The 22,130-nt window shown below is 35.7% G+C and overlaps 1 protein-coding gene across 1 annotated transcript in view; it reads right to left on the bottom strand.

Moving 5' to 3' along the window:
- Nucleotides 1-6,921: 6,921 nt before the first annotated feature.
- PAPOLA (poly(A) polymerase alpha) overlaps nt 6,922-22,130 on the bottom strand; it is a gene marked incomplete at its 5' end in the record, with an annotated part of 33,250 nt that continues 18,041 nt past the window's right edge. Inside the window, 9 exons of the mRNA XM_008944758.1 lie at nt 6,922-7,807; nt 9,925-9,999; nt 11,579-11,644; nt 12,024-12,244; nt 13,747-13,847; nt 15,172-15,314; nt 16,892-17,013; nt 19,599-19,708; nt 21,636-21,755. Of these exons, the coding sequence (XP_008943006.1) occupies nt 7,712-7,807; nt 9,925-9,999; nt 11,579-11,644; nt 12,024-12,244; nt 13,747-13,847; nt 15,172-15,314; nt 16,892-17,013; nt 19,599-19,708; nt 21,636-21,755 (1,054 nt within the window). The remainder of the gene's footprint in view (nt 7,808-9,924; nt 10,000-11,578; nt 11,645-12,023; nt 12,245-13,746; nt 13,848-15,171; nt 15,315-16,891; nt 17,014-19,598; nt 19,709-21,635; nt 21,756-22,130) is intronic.

The raw sequence follows: 22,130 nt of genomic DNA, 5'->3' as shown, positions 1-22,130 counted from the left end.
TCACCACCTTCACCGTTCTTGTTTTTAGACCACAGATCTACATCATTAGTTTCTACTGGCAAAATCTGAACAGTGGTGCAGCCAAAAACTATTTTCTGATATGTTGTACTTAACATGCATTGTACCAATGTACCAGTGAGCTACAAAGCTTGCAGACCAGACATAAGCAAATGGAAAGAAGACAACAGGATTAAATAGCTGATAATCAGAACAGCAAACAGGTATACAGCATTTAGGATCCAAATCTCTGTTTTCCCTGGTGAAAAACCACCACATGCGGGTCTGTGTGTTTATATAAAAATATGTTTTTTAATAATAGTCAAAATAGGACACAGCATGTCTCCAAATAAAAACAGCACCAAGGTGTCAAATTTTGTCATTTACCTCTACTGGAAAACTGTTCTAATAGCATGTACAGGAATCTTTCCTCTTTCATGTGATGCCCTTAGAACTAATTTACAGCAGGATATAAAAATGATATATCTGATACAAACCAGACTGGAAAAATAGTGTATGAGTTTCAAGTGGTGTGTGATTCATGCTTACAGTAGAACCCGATGGAATAATTTTAAAGCATCTTCTATATGAAAATTCCAAGACCGTCTCAAACGTTAACAGTATTTGTGAAGTGTCTGATAATCACTAATCTCATTTCATATACAAAGAGGTTGAAGCAGAGTCAATAACCCTGTCAAGGTCACGTAGACACAAGTTAGGATTAGAATTTAGGTTTGGCTTTGCTGTGAGCCAGCCTTTTTAACGAATTTCTTGATATCATAGTGGCAAGCTATAGTTAGGTTTTGTTTGCTCACACATCATATATTATTTCTCTTCATATAACCACATAAATGCATCTTTGAAATAATGACCATGAACCCTTTCACTTTGAAGGAACAGTAGAATTATTTTATAACAGGAAACATCCTATAGTACCAAAATGAGCTGTAACGGCCGAAGAACATACCGATGAAATACGAAGTTGTTGGAATACAGGAATGGACAATTTATTCCCACAATTCTTTGAAAATTTTAGTCTTCTGTTGTCAGGTAAGCCGTGCTGCATTGCTTGACACATAACAGTTGGTGCTGAAAATTAGTAATTTGATGTAATCTAAAAATTTAACATACAAGAACATTAAACAGTAATAAAAGGTCAAGATATCTCTATTTTAAACCAAACTAGAAGCATAGTTCCAGAATGAATATTCAGACTAACCTTGAAAAATCTAATGGGCCAGAATGCAAAAATCAACACGTTGCAGTGATTTCAACAACACAAAGTGTGACTTCTACACACTTTTAAATATACAGCCTATAGTAAACCCGATGCAAAAGCATTCTTCCACCTGCAAACACCTCCTCTAATGGTACTAGATCAAACACGCCATTCTGACTGTATCCACAAAGACAGAACATCTGGTGTGCTGCTGGCTAGAACTATTAGGAACTATTCAGAACAACACTACTGAGACTATGGAGCATTTCCTACACCTTCAAAACAAACAAAGGCAAGAGTGATTTCTCGTATATCCTTACACTTAAAAAAAAAAAAAAAAATTAAAAATCTTTTGGGGTTATTATAATCACTATCAGTTAATTGACAGATTTGGGATTGTCCAGAACTAAACCTACATTTTCATTAAAAAAAAAAAAAAAAAAAAATTGTTTTAAGTGGCTTCAGTTAATATGCAAAATTTAAAAATTGAGAACTTCCTTGTTGAAAAAAAAACGAAGGTACTCCGCGATGAGATACTGCATTTAGTGGTCAGAGTGATCATTAGCATATAGCAAATCCAAACACTGTTCGAGAAGAAGATAAGAAACAGTAAAAATAATCACTAATAACTGTAATCTACTGCCTGAGCAGATGGCCTAAACTATCAAATGTTTTATCAGTCTTACCGGTTTTTACATTGCCATGGATAAAAATGATACATGATAAATGGGCTGAGACAATGAATGCTCCCATCCATCATTCCGGGCTTCTCTTATTTCAACCATGTGACTGAGCTGAACCAAGTTTATGACATCTTGGCAGGGAGATTCCTACAGAAGCTAATATCTAGATTGAGTACATGAATAATGTATTTATTCCTCATAAAAGCAAAAAATGTTAAGAACAAGGGATGTCTTTCACTTCATTGAACCAGACCACAATGAAATATTTTAAAAGCCCTAGCAGATCATTCACAAAAAAAAATTTCAACACTTCTCTACAGTAGCCTTTATATCACCACTGAAACTTGTTCTCAAGAGACTGTGAAGATTTGTTTTGTTTTGTTTTGTTTTTTTAAATTGTGATGATCCTAAATAAAGGAAATCTCACTTTAAGAATCCAAGCTAAAAGTGTAATAACAATCCTTCCTATAAGCTGCAGACTCCTCTCCCCACACACTGAACAGGCTTGGCACAGCACCCAGGCATGGGCAGCTCTCGGCTGGGGGCAGCGTTCTTGGCTGTGAAGGCAGAGCATGCCCTCTGTCACTCACGGCGAGCAGTCCTGTCCAACTGTCTCTTTCCGACAACTTCATCATCAATCTCTTTATTAACAGCTCTGCTGCAGACTGAGAAGGCAAGCAAGGACGAGTGCGCATGCCACGTCTCTGGAAGGCAGGCAGCACGAGACACCACGCAGGGCAGGGCTTCAGTAAAGCTGAGGCCGGAGCACAGAACTCGCACGTTTATCAGTGTTCACTTAGAATCAGACTTCTAATCGGGGACAGTTGGGGGGATGGGGTGGGGGAGTTATTCCTCAAAAGTCAAGGATCACACAGACACACACTCCAGCCTCTAGTTTTATTTTAACACCACGTGAATTGTCCAAACAATGAAGGGTATGTGACCTAACACTGCATTCAACTTTCATAATTTCATCTGCTTTAGGTTAGCATATTACCCCAACTGAAGCAAATGTCACAGAAATAATCTACGGTGAACTGAAAAGTTTGAATCGATGTGTAGATTTCCAGCATGTAAAATATTCACTTAGCAGCCTTATTGAAGAAATGTACTTCTAAAAATACAAACACAAGACGCATTCATAAAGTAGATGTCTTTTTTTGTCTGTCTTATATGTGAGCTAGCACATTTGCACTTGTAAACTGTCCAGAATCTGTGTGGGCCACGGTTAATATGGGGCAGTTTAAATGCATTGGCTATTTTCTTAGGCTAAATAAATAAATGCAGCTTTCCTTATCTACAAGTTAGAGTTTTTATCACTTCATATCACCAACAATTTTCCTCTTTATGCTTTTTATTACTTGCCTGGATCCTGGCTCTTACTAAAACCAGTAATTTACTGCAAAAACCAAACTTGATAATGTCTGCATATACCATTGAACAGGTTTTTTTTAATCATTAATATGCTGTAGAATCTTGACTTTTACTAAATCCAGTATCTTTAAAGTTTATAAAGTAAAAATTTAATAAAGTGTGTAGGACATTGTCATTCTTAGTTTATTTTAAGCATTCCACTAAAATATGGTGGTCATAAGAATACTAAGGTCATTTTAAAAACCCACACATGCTTAAGAGGAACTGTGATCTGGTTAATTCATTAAGTGTGGGAGGAATTAAATAAAAGTTACCTAAAGATGGCATTCCAGAATTTAGTCAGAACAATACAAATATGCCTAAAACTTTATTAAAAACCCATTAGCTTAAATATCCAAAAAGCAGATAGGGCATCCAGCAGTGGTTCATTGTATTAACTTCTACATAATAAAACATGCTCTCTGAAATGTGATATCAAAGTTTGCATTATTTTGGTGATGCTGGCAGCAGATGTTTGATGTTTGCAGATATTGAAAATTATTGGTTTGAAATTCGTAGACGTATCAAACTGCATCTGCCTCTATCAACAAATCCAAGATGGGTTGTTTCTATTGAACAGATCTCTAATTTTACTAAGATTATTAAAGAAAATGAAAAAAATTGATGTTTTTCCAGTATAAACATTCTAACTTTAAAAAAGTTCATCTATAAAATACTTAGCTAATATGTGTATACAGACATTCGTGAGTGTATTTACCAAGACTTGCATATTTTTAAGTGACAAAACTTTTGCTGAGTATTGTTCAACCCCAATGATGCCAAGAGATGAAGCAAAGCAAAGCTACTTGACTGCTGTGTATATACTGTGTAAACGGTGCCAGGATCATTCCGAAATGCTAAATGCCTTTTGTACAAATGCACACAACTTCCAAAAAATACGTATTATGAGGAGAAAATAAACATGCTCTGCTTCCTCAGTGACTACCACAGAATTGCATTTAAGTATAACTCCTGGCCCAGTAACACATATGTAGTGTGTTCTTGCTTTGCTGTAATGAATTATTTTTGGTTATTCTAAAAGCTGAAGAACTCACTTGTTGGTTAAAACTGGTCATATCATTAAGGTACCATTTATTATCAGTTGATATTCATTACTACTCAGTTACTTCATACTTGTAGCTAAATGTTTAAAGATTTTGCAGTTTTAAAAAAAATAAACCAAGAAATGGCATGCACAAATACTACCTATAGCAAGGTAGCACCACTTTAGCTAGAACTCATCAACTCAAATGTCTGACTCAAGTATGCCTAAAGCCATCTGTTAGAACCATAGCTTAATTATTTTGGCTACAACAGTGATTTTCAGCTTCTTGTTTGCAGATCCTTATAAGACCGTAACCTTGCTTCTCGAGGTTCATGATGGGTAAAACTTGGAAAAACAAGCCTATTGAAGCCCATTTCCAGTAGATGGAGAAACACTGAACAGAAATCTGTATTTTTACTAGCAGATTTTTATTGGTCGGAGAAAATAAAGAGGAATTAAAGCCATAAATAACATCAGCTGTGATGAAAGGGAGATGGGTGGGCAAGATATAAAGATGATGAATCTGTTCTAAACAAGGCAAGCAATTGCATGCTGTGAAAAATATATATAACATAAAGGTTTATTGTTTTAGGCAGGGTAATTATAACATGGAAACCATAATCATCAGTGGTTTTAGCAGTTGAAGAAATTTTAGTCAAAAGGAGACTACTTATTAAAGTTACTCACATCAAGCATTTGGAGGATTGGGCTCATGCTGATACAAAGATCAATCAAGGGATGCACAGCTTCTTGTAATTTTTACTTTTATTTCAGGGCAAGCTTCGACTATTCAACAAGAAGAGAAATAGTGCCATCTGCTGACATAAAAAACAGTCACTTGCAAGAAAAGCAAGTGTAAGATGCCAAAACCATTACAGCTAATGTTTTTTTAAAAAACATGGTTTCATACTTTTAAAGAAAATGTTACAGCCTCAGATTGTTTCTGCACACATGTTTTGTCAGCTTTTAGGAGTTTAAATTTTGAGGTGGAATTCTAATAAAGAAACAGAAAATGGTCTTTATTTTCTTTTTTTTTTTTTTTTTGGCAATAAATTCTGTCCCCACCAAGCTACTACACAACCCTTCCCCTTTAACAGCCTAGAACTTAACATCCTGCTGACTGTTACTTCCTATATCTAACCATGCTTCTTTAGAGAACATTAATTTATGCATTCTTTTAGGCCGCACCGTATTTTGTCTTAGCAGGATGTTTAAGAGCCAAGTACAAATTGAGGAAAATTAGTTTTGTATATTCAGAAAAATCAGACAACTATGGGATTGTGCTGTTTTTTATTGTGTTTTCAATGGAGAAATACATCATCTGTTTACAAAATAGCTCTTGAAAAATACAAGGAGTACAGATACTATAAAACAAAGCAAACTCCAGTCATGAGACACTACGTACATCATGCGAAAGCAACAGTCTGATCTCCAGGTTATGAAAACTAGAATTAAAAAGTCACTATACAGAAAGGTTCCAAGTTTCCAGCTTGGCAAAACTTGGGTGCAGTTACATGAAACGTTTAATAAAATGAAAAAGATTTTCCAATGTGTAAACAAAATGACAAGACTAAATTTGTGCCTGGCAATTTCGATCTAAACTCCATAGCTACACAAAATACACAGACACCTTGTACACTTCAACTGTTAATATAACCTTCTTTGGGGGGTGGACAACAGCAGGCTGCACAGGGCAAGGAAAAGAGAAATATTGTATGCTAGACATCTTAGACAAATGGCAAAAAAAACCCCTTCAGTTACTGCACAGCCTAAGTAAAAGATAAGCTACACTCTGACTTTGGAGAATTAATTTAGAAGGATAAGGGCAAGAGTGTAAGTAATTTAATTTTAACATGAAAGATGCACGTGTAGTAGGATGGAGCACGACGGGAAAAGGGAGTTCATAAAACATGCTAATCAAAGTATGGGAAGTATGACTTGACATCCCACATATTTCAGGCTTAATAGTAACATGAAGTTTGTTATCTACATCTGGCATTGCTGCTTGTATCCCTCATGTTCCTCGAATACTGTTCTTTGCCATGAGAGATTCAGTTCTCTCAAAAGAAAAAGTTGTTACTTTCTGGATAAGACTACAAGAACAAAAAATAGGAGTGAGAGAGTTTAATAGATGTCAAGTGCTTACTAGAAATGTGATTTTTAAAAATTCAGAGTTCTTCAGTATGTAAAACTATTTCTGATGAGCCATCTAAAAATAAAAAGGTTAAAATTCTTAGGGAAAAATCTTTTTGCTTTTATTTAAAATTTTAAGCTTTTTAATGCATACAGGACTTTTATGGAGTGTACAAAAATCATCTTATATTTAGTAACTCAAAGGCCATCAAGACAGGTGTTACATTTCACAGGCACACAATATTTCCTTAAACACTTTAGTCCTGGGACAAAATTTTGAATTTGTGCCTACAGGCCACAAGGTATTATGATTAGGTAAGGGACACGGGGTGTGGGGGGTGTGCATGGCTTGCTTTTACTCTGTAAAAGAAACTGTTCTTCTATGTGGTGCATACAAGCTAAACAAAAAACAACAAAACCAAACCAAAACAACCCCCCAACACTGAACGCAAAAGCTTTTCGCAAGAAATAAAAGGGATAAAAAAAAGGAATAAGGAATTTGATTAACTCAAAGCAAAGTTTATTTGCCGTTTGATTGCTCATCTGTATGCACCTTAAAACAATCCTATAAATAAAAGTAGACCACATCTGAATCATGTCCCACCAATACCAAAACTTCCCAATTACTCCCTCAACTTATGTCTTATAATCTCAAGATTTGACATTTTATTTTAAAGGCTTACTGCTGCTTGATGGCAGTTGAACCAGATATACTATACACTTTCTTTTCAATGTATAGTATATTATACAACTTTACCCAATTTGCAGATTACTACAATTGAAGAGATTCTTCAATAAAACGGAAGTGTATCAGCTGAATATCTAAAATTAGTCAATACTCCAATAAAAAAAGTACATAAAAGTGCATTTTTAAGGGATTGTTATGCCAGTTTTATCTCAATTTTGAAACAACGCATCAAACAAATTCAATCAGAATGTCAAATATGGCTACAAATAGTGTTTGTGTTTTTAAAGGCAGTAATCCTTTGCAATATATAATGCAACTGTTGCTAACACATTAATTGTACTCCTGGCTTCGCATACTAACCTGGACTTCCAATCAAATGGTGATTTTAGCCCAGAAAGGGAAGTGCACAAAATATACCTAAATCCATTTGCAATTACGTTCTAGTCTTGCACCCTTCGTTCTCCTTTTTTCCTAGCATTAGAAGACAACAGGTTGAGTTGGCAGATACTGTTTATGGACCCCTGAGGTTGTTTTTACCGGTTCAATCTCAATTTTATTGAATTCTTGATAACAGGAATAGGATTTGCAGGGAGAGCAGGGATATCTGAAAGATCTGTACTGGGTGTTTTCTGAAAAGAAAAAAAAAGAAGAAATTTGGTTGCATTTTAACTTTGTGAACATCGAAAGAAAAATAGCATTGTAATTTTAAATAACTTGCAGAAACAATATCTTTAGAAGAAATTTTAGGAATATACCAAAACAAGGATAATTATAAATTCTAAGTATTAGAAGCAGATATTTCCTTCACCTCCATAATTATTAAGGGAAATTCGTACAGAAGTCCCTTTCATAGTGTGCATTTCCTTCTTCAACAACTGCAAGAAATTAGGAAGTACTGCAGCTAAAGCTGAGCCTATTAATAACCTGTACTGTAACAAAACAAAATATCCACATAATAAAGATTGATTTGATTTGTGATATCTACTATCTGATCTACATGCTTCGTATTTAAAAATTCCTTTCAGTGTTAAGCCTCAAGCCTCTTACAAATGAATGATGAAAAACTGTCCCAAATGCAAAGCATGTGTCTTTGTACATTCACATTTCAGACTTCTGAAAAGCTCTTTATAGCCAAATTGGTTTGGATTTACATGAAAAAGGTACGATGAACTCTAAAACAGTGCTACATGACAGGGTTAAGAATTTCACCTTGAAAATAAGCTCAACACTTTTTTCTCACTTCAAAGACTTAAGACTCATTCAGCATAATTATATCTAAAGCCAAATAAAAACACAGAAGAGGAACACTCAAGATTCAGTGTGATTCATCAATTTCTCACATGCTTCACAAGGCTCTATTGTTGGTTGAGTTTGTTTTTTTTTTAAAAAACTTTGAAAGTATTTGTTCCACTGCAGCACATTATTTGCCATCCCAACATCATAGTTGGCATGCATTACTTCTCATGATTTACTATGAAACATTGTCTTACATTACAAACATTCAAAATTAATATAAGATACTTTTGATACATGGGTAAAAATACACAGAAACACATTAAAATGACTGCTCTTCATTGCCATTTTATTAAAGAGAAATCAATCCAGTTGCCACAGGCTGACACAGTAGCAAAGTACAATGCAACAAGGACTCGGTGCCAAGGACTTTAACCTCCTGCCTTCCCCCCGGCCCCAGCAGCCCACTCTGTTTGCTGCTGACCTGCACTTCACCATGTTTCTATTTTCTGCCATATGAGCAGTGTTTCTAATAAAGCCAAAAAGAATACTGGGGAGTGACAGAAGAGGCCACCATTCTTTAGCAAAGTAATGTGGAAGGTGCACAAGTAACAACCACAGAATTTGTGATAGCTACAAAGCTTTATAGAATCATTCCTCGACATCAGGAGAAATACAAGCTCAGTAGTTAACGACCTACAAATTCTTCTGAAGCAGTTAGGAGTGCCCATGTAACATCCAGAGTTTTTGCCAAACAATTCTGGTACCTTTATTCAGTGCTGCTCATATACTTCAAATAGTCCAATAACAAATACCATTAATAATATAGCAATTAAATTTTTTTTTATGAATACATTTACTACACATTATTTAATGAATCAAGTGTCCATAAGACGCTTTGTAAGAGTGATATTCTTATCAGTAGAGCACTAAGAGAATCTTAAAAATGCTAGTAAAGCCGTGTTCCCTAAATTTTTGTTCCTAATATTGTAAAAACTTTTAAGTAAATGTTACAGAATTCTTAATGTCTGTTTTCCCAATGTTTCTTAGTTTTAATACCTGCAAGTGAAGCAACACAGCTGGCTAATGAATTATAAGACTATAACTTCTCTCTCATACCAAATCTCAGAATCTGAAGTTACATTTTGCACATTCTCTACCTTTACCAAGATATCTTTGAGCAGCAGCTATTAAAAGCACTTGTGTCCTTGTTAGAAAGGATTATTCTGTGATGTGCAAGGCACAAAGGAATAAACTGAGCCCCTTACTTTGAAGGCACAATTCAGAAGAGCGAGTCCAGCTTCAGTCAGTTTGTATGGCAAGCCATACATGTTTAGCTACAATGCATATTCAATAAGATCAATGACCATCTAAAACACAAAAATTGTGACAGTAACAAGAAGCAGATTTCTATATAATGGATTTACCTTAAAAATTATACATTTATTTTTAACATCTGGACTCATTTTAATGTTTTTACTACACACAAAGTTGGTGTTTTTAAAAATAGTACCTGAGGAGCTTGCAGAGAAGTTGTCTGAAGAGTTTCTGTTTGAGAATTAACATTCACTTCTGTCTCAGGTTGTTCCTAGAAAAAAACAAAAAGCACCAACACAGTTACACGGTGTTTATCAGGTCGCCATTAACCAGAATGCCTGAAGTTGTGACTATACAGTAGAAGAATACAGGCAGGTGGTGGTGCTTGCTCCAGGGATACACATCCTTTTCTAATACAGAAATCACCACACTAGGGAATGTTTTGCTGATTAGGAATCTGACATCAACACAAGCTACATCACTTCTCAGTTATCTCTTGTTTAACCACCTAACACCTTTTACACAGAATCCTATAGGAAAACATATCATTCAACCCATTAAAGGGAGTAAGTGTAGTATCAAGGAAGACCATGTGCAAAGCTACTGAATTTGTTGCAAATTCAACTGCTTTTCCCATCCTTTGGCCTAAAAGATTTCTTGACACTTGAAATGGTTTGAATCAGCTTTCTGGATGAACAGGTCAATGCCAGTGCCAGTTTCTCAGGTAAAACAGTGGGACTGCTAAAGCAGGACAGTGGCACATTCTTATTTTAATGAACACAACCTGTTAGATAAAATTCTACCATTTAGTAAACCATACCCTAACAAAAAGGCATTTCAATGGAGAAAAAAATACGTATGTTAATCCAAGAAGTTAATTCCTTCGTTACTTTATATTAAGGAAGTAAAAAGGGACTGACAATAAAAGCTAACAAGATTACCTATGTCTTTTATAACAATCAGTATCCAGAGCATCTATTTTCAGTGTTAGGATTAAAAAAATATATGCATTTCTGCCTTCACCCATCTGGAGTTCAAGGACATTTCAAGGTCACCACACAACTCGTAAGGGTGTGGAAACTATAAACCAAAGCACTTCAACATTTTAGTCTATATTTTCTCAGCATATTTTACAGAGTATTCCAAAGACAACAGACCATGTCCTATAAAAACTGTATACACCCAAGTGGAGAGCTACGATCATAAAGCTGAAGACAGACCATCAGCCTTTCTGTTCATCAATAAGCAGAAAAATTGTCTGCTAAATTACAAGACACTGGAGAAGCATGCTTGACTCTCTCTGGCAGTTCCCTAAAAGTATGCTGTAACTTCATACAGTAATTTCACTGTAAGAAAAGATTTCTTTACCATGATTTGAAATTTTTTCATCTAGAAGGTGAACCAGGTAGCACCTGGCTTTGGGATTCTCATCGCAGCATAGACAAATCCCAATGGAATACACAGGGCAACCGCTCTTTATCCAAGTAACATGCATCAACCTCAGGATGCAGGCAAAGCAAGGCATATGGACACATCTCTGACCTAATAAATTTACATATAATCATTAATCTTCTAGCTACACGTAATACTGTGTGAATAACCAGCAAAGAAATCACTGAACTATGTGACCATGGGCTCAGGCTCAGCTTAGCCTGGCAGTGGGTTATATACTGCAACTTATTAATGTTGACATACACGCCAAGAAAAACAACACATCATTTTCACATCTTTACTGCAGAGTCTGTACTGGATCTACAAACACTCAGCCATTCCTAGGGGGAAACAGTGATTTTCACAAAAAAGAGTCCTGACTAATACAAAAAAAAAGTATATGGTTTAGGGCCAGATACCTTAGTTTCCATTTTTTCGTGCTCATTCAAATCTATACAGCTAGTATCTTCACTCATTTTATCCAGCTGAAATGCAAACAAACCCAGAAACTATTAAAAATCATAAAAACATTTTAAAAAATAACCAAGAAAATTAGGTTGCAAAGTGTTTTTGAAGACAGAGTATAACATGCTAAGTATTACAACTACAACAACATTGTTTTTAAGATGAATTCAGAACCTAAGCATTTGTGCAAATGCAGTACAAGTGTCAGGTGATGAGTAATAAACTACTCACACCTAAGCAAGCTGAACACATAAACCAGCAGTGCAGGGAGAATAGGAAATACACACCCCATTTAACAAAATATTTGAAACCCAAAATATGAGAATCAGCACTCTGCAGCTGAAATGAATATTCAAAGTTTTGAACACTGCTATGGTATGATCTCAAAATCTCAAATACCTCTTCAATTTTCATTTTCTTGGGAGACACTTCTTTATGGGGAGAAGATGTCCTTTTCACTGCTGTGCCAGGGCTAGGCATTTTTGTTGCAACATTTCCTGAAGTTCTTGGTGATGGATTTGAAAGATACATTGTGGAAACAAGTCTAGAGATGGTAGGCTTTGGTGGTGGAGAAATGGCTGGTTGTGTGGCAGTTTGAGGAATGCTTTCGTTTGAAGTACCTGTGGATAAATAATTTTAAAAGCTTCAATAAGATGAGTTGACAAGCATTTCAGTTCAATCACTGGTATTTTTGGTCTCTATTCAAAACCATTCGTATCAAGTAGATAGCAAGGAAATGGCACAGTTAGTGGTATAAGCACCATGTTTGGAACAGCAGGTGTGCATAGCCAGTACAGCTTAGTTTCAAGCTCATTTAGAGAGAGAGAATTTCTCTACCAGATACAGGGTAGCCATGTCAGGGACAGACAAGAGCTCTGTGCTAATACAGCTATATTATTTTTGATACCCAAACTAGTTCTACTGTTTCTGTACTGGGCCACAGATGCAATGCCAAAGGTTGCCTTAAATCAAAACTAAGATCATTCTGATACTCCTTTTGCGATTCAAACATGAAGTTTATCATTTCACAGGCTCTCGAGTATTCAGTGACAGATATGAAGTCATCACAGAGCAACGGATAAACATTTGACATTCCATATGTCCTTCTGAAAAATGTTCTGTATGACAAAGCTTTACTTCATCATTTGCCTGCCTCAAACCAATAAACACACCCAGGGAGATGCTCCAGTACGAGAAAAATTACACTGAGGAAATTTTTTATTAATAACTATCAAGTGACTGCTTTTGATAAAATCAAAATACAAGAATGAACAACTTCTGATATACTTCCATATTCCCAAACCACTAGCACCACTTAAGTTCAATTTAGAGCTCATGGCCAGACTTACTCACACTGATGCACCCGTGACTTCAGATAAAAATGAGAGAACAGTAAGACTCCACTGCTACACATGTCAGAATGAAATAACAGAGATCTCATCTTGAAAGGCTAACCAATTGACCTCCTTTTCTATCTACTGCTGGCTTCCTCTTTGTATACAGCCAAAAAATGAAGAGCAGCTGACTCTGAAGTGAACATTTTCACCATATGCCTTTGTTCTTTCACTAAAAAGTATTTTTTTTTTCCCAAAGTATAAAACAAAGTGTACTTTTTCTTCTAGAAAACATGGAGGATGAAGTCAGCGAACACAGTGGGACATATCTGAAAAGATGTCACTAAGGAGCATGTGTTCCTTTTCCTCTTTTTCATGAATCACAAGTAGCAGGAGCATGGGAGTACAAACTACAGACAGTACAGAACCACCTCTTGGGTTTAACTACGAAATGGATTAAAAACAAACATAAAAATTGCTCTTCCAGCTTTAGACAGTTTTCCCTTATTTGACCAAGTGAACTACAGACCTGCATCACGTCACTGAAAAACCACTGCTATGGAGAATGGTAAGTATAAATCCCAAAAAGTAAAACAACAAACATCACAGCACAGAATATTCCACCAATGATTCCCTGAGTCCTAGAGAAGTTAGTTATATCAAGGAGAACATGTTACAGCATGTGTTAAGTAAAGACCTCAGACTGGAAGAAAAACGACTTTATAAACATTACCAAAAAAATCCAAAGAATCAGTAGAAAAAAAAATCTACTATGCAATTTTCCTTACCCCCTGAGCTTTCACTGGAATTTATTTGTGGCACAGTGACTTCAGAAGCCTGTATGTTGGTCACAGATGCTGCTGTTACAGCTGGCGCAGGACTGCTTCTGCTGAACAGAGAAAAATGACAACGCTGAACATTAGTAAATCTATGGTGCTATAGGATCCACCTTTCATCCCATCACATGCATGCACGGTATCCATGGCTGATGGGATTTTACCTACATTACAGAACAGTACTTATAATGATACCATGCCACAGTAGGAAGAAAGAAACGAGCATTGGCAATCTACTGTCAAACTTGAGCAATGGAAGCGATTTCAAACATTTAGTTTGAACCACTTCAGAGGCAGTTTTTTAGATCAATAAGAAGTTACATTAAAAAAAGATAAAAGTTAAGGCAATGTCTGCCCAAATAAGGGTGCAGGGGTAAATGCAGCAACTATTTTCCTGAAGGATGAAACAAAACCAGTGTAGAAGGACCAGAATACAAAGTCTGCTTTTAATCTACACATGTCATCACAACTATGATTTCAGTCTGGACTTCCCAAGCAAAGGCCCGGGATTGCACATGACAATTCCGACCCCTCCCATCTCTCCCTCCCCCGCCCCCTCCCAAGAAATAGAGCAGTACTACATGTCTAAAATCAACATGGGGCAATTTCCACTTCAGGTGTGACATTCTAGATATCATAGACCCGTTTTAACAGTACAGTCAATAACATCAACTATTGGATGATTTCTCTTTACCATGGAAGATTAACTAAAAGACCCCTTGTCAAAAGTTACATCGTATAATATACTTCTAATACTGCACAATTGCAGATGATGTTAACTTCTCTAGTGCATCAAACATACAAACAGAAGACTCTTGAAAGGACAGTAGAATACCATTTACATGAGCAAACTGAAGTTTAGATAGGAAAAGGCTTAATACAGAAAGTTAGGATTAAGATAAACAACGTACACTTTGAAAATACAATGGAAAATTATGTTCCCACAATTGATTTGCATAGGTATTATCAGTAATAGCAACAGCATTACTGAGTTCCCAGACAGAAAGCCTCAACTGCTCTGCCCTCTTGCATTTTGATCCAGAATGCACACAACTCTTCCTCACTGCCACAACCCAATTTCCTACTCACTACCTGCCTCTCAGAGCTTCCTATTGCAGTGCCCCTGTATTTTTTTTATCACCTTGTTCTTCTAAAAGCTTCTTTACCCAACTTAAAAATTCCTTTTCTGAAGTCAAATGCTGTGCTCCCTATCTCCTAAATTTAGCCCTGCGCTAAAGCTCAAACTGGAAGTAAAACCATATGCAAGCTCCAGCTTGGAACATTCACACCTTGAGAACTGTATGCAACGTTTGCTACGCTTTTAATACAAGTAATTTGGGAACCAAGAGCAGCAACAAGACTGAAAGTATTCATTACCCCTGAGAACTTCCAGAACTGTTCAATGGACTCGTCTTCATAGCACTGGTAGGCGAAGGCACAGACGTGCTGTTATCACTGTCCATAGACAAGTCTAGGCTGCTGTCGTTCAGAGCCGTCAGCCTGATTCCCTCTGTCGAATGCTACAAGACAAAAGAAAACCATATTTAAGGGCTTAAAGATTGATAAAATTGAAATAGGGTAATATTGCAGTTATGCAAAATTTTAGCTGTTATATTTGTGAGGAAAACCCACCATAAACTAAGCATGTATGTGCCTTAAGTGCAGTTAAATGTGAGTAATTTGTAGAAAAAAAAAAAAACAAAACTGAAAGTTGAAGCATTAAAAAATGCAAAACAAGTGGAGAATTTTCAGATTGTTTTACATGTAAATCTGCTATCCTTTCACTACAAGCATTTAGTTTTCATGTTCACAATTCTGGTACAGATTTGTCTGAACCAACAATGTCTAAAAACATAAGATAAATAGTTACTGTATTTGCTGATCATGTTTTCAGCTTTATTTCAAGTTTCTTTGGTTTTGTGAACTTATAGGTACTGCAGTCATAAATTTCAGAGTAATACTGATGTACACCAAAATAACAATTCACACAAAGAATTTAAAGACTGATTTGAACTTAAACAGTCCATGGATAAGAAAAACCCTCCTCTGACATAATACCACTTAATATTTACATTGTCCTCTAGAACATGACAAACAGATTTACATTTGATTTCAATACAAGAATTCATATTCTTTAAAGAAGCAGTTAAGGTGAAATAGCTATAGTAAAAAATCGTATTTCGTAAACATGCCTAAAACAGTGTATGTAAGTGATTTAGCTGTTCACGAAAACAAGCAAACCTGTATTGCTCTCAGATTAAGCTAACACACAGAAACAGGGATTTTGAAATACAGACTAAACTGTTAAATTCAATGTTCCACCTCCTCCTTCCTGCCTTCACTAAAAGTAAACCACATCCAACACAACAGCTTAATTAGAAATCTTGCTACCATTCTTATGTATAACCACACAGGCAAACTGTACACAGAGAGAATAGCCCTGGCTAGGCAGTGGGCAACTTTCTGATGTAAAAACTGTCATGTAAATCTTTTCCTCTTAACTAAAACAGCATACAATACCAAAAGCTGCCAAGTTGCAGGTTGAGTAGTATTTTCCTTCAAATCATCCTCAAAGTATTCCATCTCAGTTACAGCACCAGACTACCAACTTAGATACAAAAAGGCACCAATAAGATCCATCTAACGAGTCACAATTTTACATTGTGAAGACTTAGAGGAAAACCTAAGTAACAACAACTTTAGAGAAACTAGAGATAGTAACAATTGCTTGACTGATTGTTCTGTAGGTTACAGATGCTTCATTTAGGTGACCTGCATGTTAAAATAGCAAGAAAGCTTTAAAAACTTACTACACTGTTTAAAATCTGTTTAATCTAGGCAGGCAACCAAAGCAAACAAAATATGGTATTTCAGTCAAATCTGAAGATATTACCCACATTGTTGATGTTCTGGGAAATCTAATACTATATTTAGTGCATCTAGTAACACTGCCACAGGCAGGTGAGACCACACCACCTATACAGATAAAACTAAGCTTTCAGAATATGATTTTAGTTCTTCGATTAGTAAATATAAAAAGCTGAGGAACCATTTCTCAATGGCATTTTTATTGCTCTCAAATATTAGTCAGGTTTACCTTTTTCTTTTTCTGAAGCACGTGATTAGGTAGCAGTTGGTGAAGTTGCTTACGCTTCACATGCCTTGCAGCAATCTTCATATCCATCTCAAACATCTTGCTGTTTATTGCTTGCCTATAAACTACACAATTCGAATAACATTAAGACACATCAAAGCATGTGGCACAAAGTCCACTTACCTGCCCAGGCACAAACACAATTACCTGTACAGGCACAGTTTGCATTTCAGAACATCTAGTACCCTCAAGAACAAGCATAGGGTCTCCTTGTTCATGAGGAAGAAAGTGGTCTGCCTGCTAAGCCAGCACTGACAGTACAAACACTACAAGGGTACTCTGGAAACAGGTGAGCCATTTTCCAAGAAAACTACCTTGCAAGCACGCAGTTCTCAACTATACTGTTAGCAGGTCTTAACAGTAACAACTCTGCAGTGAATTAAGTTCAACTCAAAGGAACTAAAAATAAAAATAAGATTTCCTCATAAGAATTACAGTATTTACATAAAACTATTTTCTTCACAGTTTATTATTCAGCTTTTATTTATACAGCTCCTACAACAAACGGGTTCTAATTCAGGAGTAGCATGCTTATGTGCCAGCTAATATATTACAAATTATTCTGGCAACTCAGATGCCACTAATTTTTGTGGTGTCTAAAATTATGCCTACTATTTTCTCTTCACCTCAGAACACTTACTTCAGGTAAGTTTCAACCCAACATCTTGGCTTCAAGTAAAGCCAGGTAAAAGTGAAAAATTTATTGTTCTTTCACACTGACTTTCTACATAATGTTGAACAAACCCGTGGAAAATGAGTCAAAAAAAAAAAAAACAACCCATTCTCAAGATCTTAAACAGAAAAACTTCACAAGTGTCTCCCTTATTCATTGTCCATTCTACAAATCTTACGGGAATCTCATTGAATAGGCTCTAAATGTCCAATTAAAAAGCTGTTAAGAGACAAGAAACTCAAAAGAGCTCAATGAATATTGCATACTAAAGAGCCTGCCACACTACTTTTTAGTACCGAAGAAGCTCATAAAGCATCGGAGTAATGATTATACAAGTTACAGTTAAGATAGGGGCATGCTCAGGAAAACCAGACAAGGTTAAAGCATCCCACATTCCTGACATCAGGTCTTATCAAAGTTTCAATACAAGGAAACCCTAGCCCACTTTTCACTGCTCTCTTCCTCTCCCTGCTCCCACTAAAAAGCAAACTATTCCCTAATTTCATTCTTCAAAATACTTCAGTCATTTTGATAATATCTTAGGGTTTACTCCAAAACACTGGGCAAACAGAAGCTTTCAGGATGGATTAAAAGCAACAAAAAACAGAACTGCTACTTGGTTACCTTTGAATCGTATTTACAAATTGAACAGAAAACGATCCATTGGGCTGCAATGACACTGATGAAATACTATTTCATTTAAAATTGCAAATGTTTAGATACATTTCAACTTTGAATGCAGTAAATCAGATTCAAAAATCTTAAGCGCAAATTTTAGTATTTTCATACCAAATATCTGACAAGTACACAACCTGTTTATGAACAATAACAGGCCTGAGAAACTGTAATTCAGATTCCTTCACTCCTTCAAAGCATAAGCCAAGCTATTCTGCCTTTCCTAAATTCTCAGACATTAGGATGATGTGTCTAGTTTCACTTTCACTACTTATAACCAAAAGGAAGATTCAGTCTCTCCAAATAAAAAAACCCTTTGACTGAAAAAGGCATATACACACACACACTCAACATCCCCTTACTGCAGCTATATATGACAATAAAGAACTTCCAAACTTTAGTATGATTTTACTAAAAAAATAGGTATTTATAGTTTATTATATTCACTCATAAACCCAGAATGGGGGGAATAGTAGGGGTGGGATGTGTGTACAGTTTTGCTCACTTCCACTCTTGAGTCTTATAAATCCAGAGACCACAGCTGCATTAAATAACACCTGAACTTATTTAACTCTTAATATAAAATACTTGAGTCATAACTGTCAATTGTTTTTTAAAAAAACAGATACTGCAAATTTATTAGATAAGCCTGTCAAAGGTACTGTTCCTTTCTTAGTCTTAAGACTTTCCAGCTGTTACCAATTCGAGCATAAGAAATTTTTAAGCAAAGTGCTAAGTTATTTTCATGAATCAAAAAGTAAACACTGGAACAAGTCAAAAAAGTTTTCTTGCACTGAGTGTTGGACAGGAAAGTAAAAATTACTGAACCAACTAGCTAGTATGAAATGCCATGGAATAAAAAGCATTTTATTTGAGTCTACTAGACACTCAGCTTTAATCTACTGATAAATTCAGTTTCACCAAGTTAAAAAAAAAGAAAAAAACCACAACTTTTAAACTATACATGTTGTCAAAGTGAGGTTAGACTAGGTAGTTTGCATATGATAAACAATTTGACTATATTAATAAAGATCACTATATAATGTATAGTTTTTAGTAAGATCTGTAAGTTTTGTGTGAAGCATTTGGATCAATTTTACTGAAAAACTGAAAATGACTAGTCTGAAGTGTCTAGAAGAAGCATTAAAACTCATTAAAACTGTATTTCATTAAATAACACCCTGATTCCTTAGCTGAATGCTTAGACAATTCTCCTATTGAAACAGACTACCTTATTAACAAAGACAACTTCCAACAAGTTTATTAATACCAGGATATCTAGAAAGAAAAAAAAAAACTCACCTGTGTCTGTAAAAGATTGAATGTCGTAGGTAAGATCAACACTTAGGTTTTCAGAATTTTCAGTCTTCTTAAACACCAACCCGATGACCCACATTGTACGGTATTCTTCCCTGGGAAATTTTTACATAAAACAGTCACATAATACCGTCAGAAGAACTAAATAATGTTACCTGCTGCCATAGACACCCCAGGTCAGTTATCCTGCCTGCTCCTCCCTGCAGGTGCAGGGTGCTCTCTGCCCTCCTCTGTGTGGGATACAAGCTCAGCAGTGGCCTTGGTCCACATACCAATCCCTGTCAGTAACTCTAAACATGAGGTCTTATCACTGCTAAAGCCAGATAGTTTTTTTTGCCTTTCTGTGGCAAGCTCCCTGTTGCTTCTGGAGTTAAAATGTGTAACTGTCCTGGTTTGAGGTAAATAGAGCTGGTTCTGCTCAATGATTTTACTTTTTAGCTAAAGCTCTTCTAATTAACTGCTGTCTGAGTTAGCAGCGTTTTCATAAACTGACTTAAGGACATTCCCTTTTCATTTGCAATACAAAAAAAAATCATGAAACCCTGAGGTAGTTTTCTCCAGCAAACTTAATGAACTAAGTTCATCAGTAGACTACTTTATTCAACTGTGCTTCTCTATAGACTCTCTTACTTTTAGGTGTTAGAATTAGCCACTGCAACTGTAAAGCAAATAGATTTGAAAGGAGATTATGTTTTCAGCACCTAATGCTGGAAGTAGTTAGAATCTATTCCCTAAGTAAACAACTTTATTTTGCCACATAAACATGTGTCCAACTCCCAAATTTCTTAGCTGTAACTAACCATAAAGCACAATTCTCAAGAAATAAGAGCCTCCCTTTGACAGCTCTTCACCTAATATACATGGAAGATGAACTATTATATTCTACTACAGAATATAGTGTAACATTTCTACACCAGCTAAAGATATTTAATGTTTTAATTAAAATGTTTTTTACCCTGAAGGTTACTTCTAAAGATGATCAGTTTTCAGTCAATCAATGAACATATTTAGGCAAGCAGGTGAAGAATATACATAACTTATATTGGAAAAATTACCTTTCTTAAAACCATTGCCCACATCAAGCTCTCTGATGAAAGAGCTAACCAGAGCCTATCACTATACAGGCAGTTGTAGCTCTATTTATCCACTAAAATGATGCTGAACATGTACTGCTTGCTATTGTCCAATTCCACTCAGAACATGCATGTAATTTAATATTTCAGTTTAAAAAAAAAGTAGCACCATACTGTCACTTGAAGCAGCTAACGTCTGGACAAGGTTGTATGGAAGGTAACAAAGGTTTTTACATGTTTCACTGAAAACAAACATTTCTTTCCCATTCACATACTTCCCACAAAAATATGATCCCTTACAAGTTAATTACAGCACAATCTAGTAATAAAGTCTTGGAAAGTTTTCACCCACACACCTGCAATCGTTGTTTTGAGAGGGGAAGGAGTTGAAAAACAGATTTAAATCTTAAACAATTTGAAGTGCTTGGTATTCTCTCCACTGTTTCCACATCCTGAGCAATTCTAACATAAGGCATTACCAAGATTAAATGATATTCATCTCAACTGCTAAATTTACCAACATCAAATGTACCTAGTTACTCAAGACTTCTGTTCCACTGTGCCTGATATTCTACCTGATTCTCAGTGCGGCCTCAATTAAAACTCTCTTACCAACTGATGCTAGATGCTCAAACAGCAGCTAAACAGCAGTAGCCAACAGACTATAAGCAAGAAATTATGCAATTAATACAGTTACTAACAAAAAAAATTTTTCCTTTTTGATTTAGAAATTTTCTTATATAGAATATCAGATTTTTACACATAGTACTTGAGAAAAGCTTAAAATTATATTTTTAATGACGAATTATTTTTTTATTTAAATCATTCAGCCTTTAGAAGCTGTCACATTAATCCATTTAAGAGTTTATAAAAATGCTAGTTTATTAATGAATTGGCATTTTAGCCAAGTTAGTTCCTTACTATTACATGAAAAAACAGTTTTGCTTACTTGTCAGGATTTTCCTTGGGTGCTGGGAATGACTGTGGATTCACATGAGCCAGTGTAATGAATTCATTCTTCTCCAGGTTTCCAACTAGAATACGGATTTTTGATTCCACCAAGCCCACCCTGTATAAACGTCATTTATTAGCAAGTTTTCATCAATAACTGAAGTATTTAACTTCACGTATGAGGACAAAATCCTAAACATTTTCCCTATACTAATATTTGAAACTACAAATGAACTAGTGCACTATACACGACAGGTTAACAACAAATCAAGTGAATGTGTTACAAAAACTAATGCAAGGGAAGCTTAAGAATGCCCTGAAGCTCTCACTATGGCCCGACTTTACAGAAGGAATTTAACAGCAAGACATTACACATCAAGTAAAAGCAGTTAAGCAAGAAACTCCTACATATTCCTCCTGTATGCTTTTGCCTTCAGATTATGAATTTTGAAGAAGTTCCTGACACCTGACAATCTTAAAACTTCTCTAATAT

Source organism: Merops nubicus, unplaced genomic scaffold, assembly GCF_000691845.1.
Source record: "Merops nubicus isolate BGI_N331 unplaced genomic scaffold, ASM69184v1 scaffold2120, whole genome shotgun sequence".
NCBI lineage: Eukaryota > Metazoa > Chordata > Aves > Coraciiformes > Meropidae > Merops > Merops nubicus.
This window is presented reverse-complemented; position numbering and strand designations above follow the sequence as displayed.